This window comes from Hydra vulgaris, chromosome 03 (assembly GCF_038396675.1).
Source record: "Hydra vulgaris chromosome 03, alternate assembly HydraT2T_AEP".
Taxonomy (NCBI): Eukaryota; Metazoa; Cnidaria; class Hydrozoa; order Anthoathecata; family Hydridae; genus Hydra; species Hydra vulgaris.
This window is the reverse complement of record NC_088922.1, coordinates 10,863,477-10,872,500: the sequence shown is the minus strand read 5'-3', so window position 1 is coordinate 10,872,500 and position 9,024 is coordinate 10,863,477. Positions and strand designations below refer to the sequence as shown.

General features: G+C 28.2%; 2 protein-coding genes across 2 annotated transcripts; one reads left to right on the top strand and one right to left on the bottom strand.

The window, feature by feature from the left end:
- Nucleotides 1-1,077: 1,077 nt before the first annotated feature.
- Nucleotides 1,078-2,019, bottom strand: LOC136078459 (uncharacterized). Its single transcript, XM_065794230.1, has one exon. It carries the CDS (start codon nucleotides 2,017-2,019, stop codon nucleotides 1,078-1,080), a length of 942 nt encoding a protein of 313 aa, XP_065650302.1.
- A 4,820-nt stretch (nucleotides 2,020-6,839) lies between these two features.
- LOC136077945 (uncharacterized) lies at nucleotides 6,840-8,587 on the top strand. The gene is made up of 3 exons (XM_065792316.1): nucleotides 6,840-7,686; nucleotides 7,760-8,068; nucleotides 8,360-8,587. The coding sequence occupies exons 1-3, from the start codon at nucleotides 7,477-7,479 to the stop codon at nucleotides 8,573-8,575; spliced, it is 735 nt and encodes a 244-aa protein (XP_065648388.1). The 5' UTR covers nucleotides 6,840-7,476; the 3' UTR covers nucleotides 8,576-8,587.
- The last annotated feature ends 437 nt before the right edge of the window (nucleotides 8,588-9,024 follow it).

The following is a 9,024-nucleotide window of genomic DNA, read 5'->3' as shown; positions in this document are numbered from 1 at the left end:
TATGGTACACTCCATTACCATTATTAAATTTATTAAATAGAAACCAAAGAGATTTGAGCTGCTTCATACCAGACAACGAGTGAGTGTAAACTCACACCAGAGACAATTTTAGAGAGTTTCAAAAATGTGTCAAAGCGAAAGTCTTATTGATATCAATATATATATATATATATGTATATATATATATATATATATATATATATATATATATATATATATATATATATATATATATATATGTATATATATGTATATATTTACATGCATATATATACATATATATATATATATGCATGTAAATATATACATATATATATATTTATATTTATATATATATATATACAAATATTTTTATATATATATATTTTTTTATGATTGATTATGATAGAGAATTTTATGCTGATTAAGAATCGTATAAAAACATAGGTCTGAAAATCAACGGAGAGTGCTCTAATTCAACGTCAAAGTTTAAAAAAATCTCAATATAAACGCTAATATTCGCCATTTTGAAAATAACTGCTGATGGCTGATTTAGTCACTGTAATTAACTCGTAGTTAACGTGGTTTTTACGTTAAAAGGTAACTGAAACATGTTCATTTTGTGAAATTTGCACGCACAATTTAAAAAATTCTTTCGTGCTAACCAACAGAATTTCAAAACTAAATTCATTAAAAAAGAAACTATTGTAAACATACAATAAAAAAGTAATTAACATGATTCGTCATTTTTTTTAAATTTATTTTATTTTCATAATTAAGCAAGACCAAAGTATAAACTACATTTTATTCAAATTTATTGAAATTTTTAAAATAATAAATGTTATTCATGAAGATACTGATGTTCATTGATGTTCGTTGAAGTATGTTTATTTCAAATTTTAGTAATAAAACGTACAAACATTCAGTATGTTCATTTCAAATTTTATTTATAAACAACTTCAATAATGTTCTCTGCAAAAAATGTTTTAACTAAATTTTTGTGGCTATGAAAATAGCCGTTTTTGGTTTACAATTATCCTAGAGTATAAATTATAATGTACGTGATGTTTCCTATGCACACAGTAAGCACTACTCTGGTCAGACTGGGTATGCTGTTACAACCTGGTTCCAAAAATGATAAAAACGATGTTCGTTGAATCTTTGCATCCACATGAATTCTGATAAATAATCTGTTATCATTTCGCGATTAGTCGAACTCATCATTGATTTGAATTTTGCTTTAGCTCTACACCACATAGCTTCCACATGATTTGCAGTTACTGCTGTCTGCGGATCCACAAAGTTGTAGGTGTGATTAACTGTGCCGTGTTGATATAAAGGCCCTTGCAAGCCATTATATGCTGCCCACATATCACTCCAGATAGTAGTGCCAGGTAGGATCCACTTATGTATGATCGGAATCAATGTTGCCGCATAGCGATTTTGCACTGGAATTAAAAATCCTTTTTTAGTCGCAGGTTCATAACCACCAAATATCCACTGTTGCTGAGTTATGCGACCAACGTGGTTCTTTCTTTTACAAAAAACAGATTCATCTATTTCAACAATGCACCCAGGACCGCCTATTGGGTCAGGGTTATTGAGGAAGTACTCGACGCAAATGTCTCTGCAAAATTGATTCCAATCAACAATAGTGTGATCAGATGCAACATTAAGCTCTTGCGTAAGATCGCTTACCGAAAACCCTCGACTTTTACCTGCGCCTCTACTCCAAACGTAAGTCAAGCCTAATACCTGCCACAAGTGTAAATGGGATTTCTCGAAGAAGCTGCCTTTTCTTATACTAAAAGTTCTTTTACAACGTTTCACCGGACATCTCCAAATTACTTGATCGATTGCGTTGTTTTTAGCTTGCTGTGTGCACGGAACGCCACATACACTACAACTCATACTTTCAGCCAGTAAACCATGAGTTCTGCACCAACAAATTGTATCTTCTAAATTGTATTTAAATTTTGCTCCAATTTCTGTTAGCGAAAGTGAGTCAAAGTCGTACATTATTGGTCTTCGAAGAGCCATGTTGCTTGATATGCTTTAAGCGCAAAATGTCATTTTTACTTCCAAAAACGCTCTTAGAACATATAAATTTAAAAGGGGGTTTAATTAAAACTTTTGAAAAAATTTTAAAGAAAAGCATTACAGTTTAAATCAATTTTTTTTAAATTGATAACTTTGTTAATTAATATTATCTAATTAAAGAACTATTTAAATATATTTAATAAAAGTTATATTTCATTTACATAATACCAAAAAACCCCAGTTAAAACAAATCGTTATCGTAAAAAATAGCCACCAGATATTAATTATCTATTCATTTGACAACATTCTATGGTTCTTTTCAAATTTGATTGAAACATTTTTAAATATTAATTTCAATGCTGACAGAAACCAGCTAAGTTTATTGCGCAAGGTTAATAGTAATTAATTTTGATAAGATTTAGAAAAAATGGCGAATATTAGCGTTTATATTGGGATTTTTTTAAACTTTGACGTCGAATTAGAGCACTTTCCATTGATTTTCAGACCTATATTTTAATACGATTCTTAATCAGCCTAAACTTCTCTATCAGAATCAATCATAAAAAAAAAAGGGGGGGGGGGAGAAACCGCAGTAGGGCCCAAATATATATGAACACAAACACACACACATATATATATATATTCACATATTTACATATATATATATATATATATATATATATATATATATATATATATATATATATATATATATATATATATATATATATATATATATATATGTGTGGGTATATATTTATATACACACACATAAATATATCTATACATATATAAATATAAACATATATTTATGTAAATAAGTATATATATTTAGATATATTGTGTATATGTAAATATATATATATATATATATATATATATATATATATATATATATATATATATATATATATATATATATATATACATATATTTACATATATAGGTATATAATCACATATATATGTTCATATTTACATCGCAAAAGGTAATTGCCGGCAGTGCCGGCAATTAATTCTAGGGTTAATTGCCGGCAGGAAGTATTGAAGTATCAATTTTCGATTATTATGCGTAAAAAAGTATCAAATTCTTCGCATACTTTAATTTTCAAAAAAAGCACAATTAGCTTTTAAGATTAAATATTTTAAATTTTCAACATTCTTGTTAATATAAATGTCTAACTTCTGTCACGGTGCCATTTATTCATCTTTTGAAGAAGCAGAAGAAGCTTTGCTAAAATTTTGTAAAGACAACTGCCATCCAATTAATCGAGATACAAAAAGAACAGTAAGTAAACACTTAGTATAAATAAAACATCATGTTTTGATCATGTTTAACATGATCTTTTATCTAAGGTGGAATAAGTAAAATAAATAAAGTGGAATAAGTAAAATAAAATAAATAAAGCGGAATAAGTAGTAGTAGTAGTAGTAGTAGTAGTAGTATTTAAACTGTAGCTGTTAAAAAAACAGCGAGTGAGTTAAAAACTCACTTTGACAGCTTTTGACAATCTAAAAATATACAAAAATTTACTCAAGATAATAATGAACAAATTTAAAAAAATATATATATATATATAGTTAGTTCTAAGTTATTTTTTTTTTTTTTAATGCCAAAAATTTGTCCAAACTGTTTTTGAAAATGTTTACATTTCCCGACATGACCACTTCCAATGGCAATTTGTTCCACAAATTCATAGTTCTATTTATGAGTTCTATTCTATCTTGGCACAAACTTGGTTTGCTCTCTGCTGTATTTTCTGCTGTGACCTCTGCATGATTTTGAAAATACTGGTTTGTTTAAAAGGTCTATTGCTTCAATCTCATTAAAAACCTTAAATATTTGAATAAGATCTCCTCTCTTCCTTCTTTCTGACAATGTTGTTAAACCAAGTATCTGTAAACGGTCTTCATACAGCAAGCTTCTTAAGTTCTTTATCATCCTTGTCACTCAGTGTTGCACCCTTTCTAATATTTCAATGTCACCTTTGAGGTTTGATGACTAAACTGGCGCTGCAAATTCAATCAGAGGTCTAACAAAAGTAGTATATAGTTGCTTGAGAAGATGCTGATCCAAATGAACAAAAGTGTTTTTTATCATTCCCATTATTGCATTAGCTTTTGATGAACACGCTACTATGTGTTTCTTCCATTTCAGTGATGTATCAAAATTTACACCAATGTTTATGCGTAGAATTATTATTTTTTGAACCATTTACTGTGTAATTAAAATTTGTTGTTTTTTCCATATTGCATAACTACACATTTACTTTCATTCAGTTTGATTAACCATTTTTCTGACCAATCTTCTATAATATTTAAATCTTTTTGAACTAATTTGGCGTCCTCAATTGAATATACAGCTGATAAGATTTTAGTGTCGTCTGCATATATTTTCACCATATTTTTGATTTTTTCTGGCAAGTCATTTATGTTTGCTATGAAAAGGAATAATAAGTTAAATGAATTTAAATAGATTAAAAGTTATTCGCTCATAATCTTAATTGCTTAATGATTTTTATTCTGTCAATTTTATAAAAAGTTTTGAGGTCCTAGGTAACAAATTCATGAGATTTTTATTAGTAAGTAGGGTTTTAGCTACAACTTTGTCAGTTCACATCAAATTTCTATAACTCAGTATCAAAATAAAGGTGTAAAGGTGGGTAGTGCTACAGTTATGGGGGCTATAAATATTATATTTTTTTGCTTATTGTGCTCTCATCAGTTAGGGATGTGTGTAAAAATGTTAAACCATTTTTTTTATTGATTATTATATATCATTGAAAAGAGGCTAAAATCAGCATTACAATAGTAAAAATTTCATAACAAACAGTTATTCTCATTTAAGTAACAAAATTTGAATTACAAGGATTGCTTAATAACACTGCGACCAGTTTTAAAATGTCAGATTTGGCTAATGGTAATTTTATTATAAAACTTTTTGTTTAGAAACTAACGTTTTGCTTTCTTTACGAAATTTTAGTTTAGGTACATGTTCTGCTACATAAAATAAGATGTCTGCTACATTATCTTTTTCAATAAAATTTGGCATGCACATTTGATGTCTGATCAACAACTGATCAAAAAAAGTTTTTAAGAAAAGTTATTTCAATAAAAGCGGTGTAACTATAAAAAAAAACTATTCAAAAACAAAGTTAAGCTCTTCTACTTTTTTTAAAATGTCAATGTTGATATAAAATTCTAAAAAGTAAGCACGCTTTGATATAATGGTCAAAGATTTTTATTACATAATTGGTGCCGTAACTCATTGGATACGCACATACCTACATCAGTGAGACTTTTTAAGATTGCCGCATACAAAATCCTCAGTTATTGTAGCATCACTCCCTTGTAGCTGTGAACTATAAATAGTCAATGTACTAAATCCAATTAATGTTCTACAATTCACTATATCGAATAAGGGTTTGGCATAAGGCAGCAAGTCTTCATTGATTAGAGCGCAGTAAGTAAAAAAATATATATACATATATATATATATATATATATATATATATATATATATATATATATATATATATATATATATATATATATATTTGTGCTTTCAATTTGTATCATTAATTAGTTTTGCCAATTATTGAAAAAAAGTTGCACTTCGTATTTTTTGTTGTTTCATTTTATATAATGATCATTAGTTGGTAACAAGAGTTACAAGTTGTATTTTTAAATAATATATTTAGCAAACATGTGGTAGTGGTGTAGTGGTAGAGCGCTCGCTTCATAGTCGTTATAGTCTTCATAGTCATAGTCTTCATACTCCTCACCACGTCCCTGGTAGTACCGTGTTGACTCCGAAACAGGAACCTTGTTCGTCAAGGTCCCTGTTTCAGAGTTATAGAGTTGAGAGAGAGTTATACCACAAATAAGTAGAATCCTCATCTGTAGCGACCTTCTTGGCCTTGAGGAGGTGAATTAACAAAAAAAAAAAAAAAAACAGTTTTTGTAACAAGTTGAGTTTGTTTATAAGTAAAAAAAAAAGAGCATTTATTAAAAACAAGATGGTTTTTAAATGTGTTAAACAACGTTAACAATCATTTCAACATAGTTGACTGATCACAAGTTATTTGATTCACTTTGATGTATTTATGTGTTATATAAATCATTGGGTTATTTATTTATGTTTTTTTTAGGTTGCTAATTTTAATAAATTAGTAAAGCAAAAAATTGTTGATGTTCCTGAATCCACCATTCAGTATTGTAGGTATGTTTGCAAGCATTATGGTGTGGATAAAAATAGTTTAGCTACTCAAAGAAAGTTTAAAAGAGCGAGCTCTACACTTAAAAAAAGTAAGTATGGATAACATATTTTTGATATTTTAAAATAATATAGTAAGGTATTGCTGAATTTTTTATAAAGATATAGACCGCCGACAGTAATGTTTATTTCAAATGCTGTATTTAAATTTATCATATCAGCTATGTAAACCAGCTTCTCAACATTTGTAGTTTTGAGATTTGATCTTGTTAAAGTAACAACTTGACAAGCTCCTGAAAAAACTCTCAGATGACCCTTATGCTTTGGGTTGATTGATTTGATAAGTCTAATGAAACCATTAGTTGACACTAGATAGAATGGAGTGTTTGTTGTGCACAACATGGCAGTAAGATTGTATTCAAACTTTATTTAAACTTTATTCAAACATAATTTGTAAAACTTCTTAACCAAAATTTGGAATACCTCGTATTCGTTAAACTGAAGTATTTGTAACTGAAGTTTAAAGAATATTTGGTATTCAGCCTTCATTTGAATGCAATCAGCGAAGTTAAACAAACTTTGCCGGAGCTTCTGTATGAACTCTAGTTGAGCTTGGTAATATATACCAATTAGTAGTAATTATAGTATGCGTGGATAGAAAACAAATTACTTAGCTTTTTGAGTTTTTTATTCTATATTCTGAATAAAAATTTGAAAATACTACATATTTTGAAAAATTTCTACCCTTAAAGTTGCTTAAATTAGTGTGTATGTATGTATTTATGTATGTATTTTATGTGGGCTATACATCAATTTTTCTTTGCAGACTGCAAATTTTGAATTGTATTAAAGCTAAACAAAAGTAGAATGTTCTCAGTAGAACACCTGCATCAAAGCCATTCTGGCTATGATATTGTAACACCAAGCACATATTCTTTATATTCAAGTGTTCGTAGACCATCCAAAAATCTCATCCAATCCTCTGCTGTTATGCTGTCAGCTGGAGCAAATCCAACTATTGTTCAAGGAATTTTGCATCAAGAGGGGTTTGAAGTTAAAAGACAAGATGTGCAAAACATTCGGAAAAAATTCCAAACCAAGAGTATTTCTTATCTATTTAGTAAACTAAAAAATTGTTATGTGAATTTTTAAAAAAATTTAATTTCTATTCTTTTTGTTATTTTATTAATTTACTCGAAATATTAAATTCAAAACTAATAATTGTTTTAAATGTAATGATAAATGATCTTGAAATTATTTTTCAAATCACATTTCTTAGGCTGCAATGATTTGCTTCATCTTGAAGAGGTATTAGGGCGCCCCAATGTGCATTTCAAAATTTTAGTTGATGATGATGGTGTCACCCTAAAGGGAGTTATGTGGTCATCATCGGAACAATTAGAATTATTGTCACAATATGGTGATGTTATTCTGATGGATTCAACCTTCAAAGTTAACACTGTTTTATTTTATCATTAATCTTATTTATTCATCATAATTTACAAATTTCCTTTATATTTTTTAGGTCAATTCCCAAGGATTCCCTTTGTTTACATTACTAGTCACTGATGCTTTTGGAATTGGTCAACCCGTAGCTCATTGTCTTTTGCAAAGAGAAGATATTTCTAGTATTTCTGAATTTTTAGTTTGGCTTAAAGAAGGTTTAAACAAAGCAATATTTGTTATTGATAAAGACTCTGCTGAAATTAGGGCTATTCGAAACACCTTTCCTGGTAGCTCCATATTTCTTTGTCGCTTTCACATGCTTAAAGCATTTTTAGAAGAGCTAAACAAGCATAAGTTTCCGGAAGAAAGACGTAGCAAAATTTACGGGGTACTGTTGCTATTAATCATAGTAAATACTGTAATATAATTTTTGTTAATAATAGTTATTTTTATTTCTTCAAAATAGTACCAAGATCACACTTTTAAAATGTTTAAGAATTTCTATTGGTGTTTTTACATTATGCTCAAACAATGCTTAAGTATATTTTAGGTGACTAGTGTGCTGATTTTAACGAATTTACTTTATCTTGTTGAAAATAAGAGATTTTTATTTTTTTGTTTATTTTTAATTTATAACTTTAAGTTTAAGTTCATAATTTTGTTTTACATTTTTTATCAGATTTTTGAAAACATGGTAAAGTGTAGTTCCCAAGATGAGTATGATGTATTAGTCAAGGAATTTGAATATGCTGGGTCAGAACTTAGTTATTATTTTAACCGTAATTGGAACACTGTTTCAATGATTCCTATGTTTACTGGCTACACTCGTATTGGTAAGCTTCATCTGGATAACCACACTACAAATCGCCTTGAATGCTTTCATGCAAAAAATTAAAAAAGTCATCAATTCCTCAAAAATCAAAATGTCTTTTCTAGTTGAAAAGCTACTTAGTATTGCAATCGTAAGTAGTTTTTTTTAATATATTATATATTTCATATAAAACATTTTAATATTGGGTCTGGCAAATGTTTATTGCAGTGGTACTCAAAATGTTGTCATACTTCATTGCGTTGCCCAGGAGCAATATATCAACAGAAAAGTGCTCTTTAACAAATATTTATAGTGATTAGTTATAGTCATAAAGATTAATCATAGTGATGTTTTTTTTACCTCAGTACAAGTTCTTAAACAATTTATTAATTTAAGGAAAGATACATACATATTTTTTCACAACAATACAATGAAAATTACATTAAATTTAAAATAATGAATGGTGCAGTATAAATTTCATTTCTTCTGTGCAACATCACAGAAAAGCTTAGTGAGCTTAATTATGGTTTACA

Coding starts and splice junctions, on each gene's coding strand:
- LOC136078459 (XM_065794230.1), bottom strand. CDS start 2,019: ATGGCTCTTCGAAGACCAATAATGTACGACTTTGACTCACTTTCGCTA.
- LOC136077945 (XM_065792316.1), top strand. CDS start 7,477: ATGATCTTGAAATTATTTTTCAAATCACATTTCTTAGGCTGCAATGAT. Junction 7,687..7,759: donor TGATGGATTCAACCTTCAAA/GTTAACACTGTT, acceptor TATATTTTTTAG/GTCAATTCCCAAGGATTCCC. Junction 8,069..8,359: donor GACGTAGCAAAATTTACGGG/GTACTGTTGCTA, acceptor ATTTTTTATCAG/ATTTTTGAAAACATGGTAAA.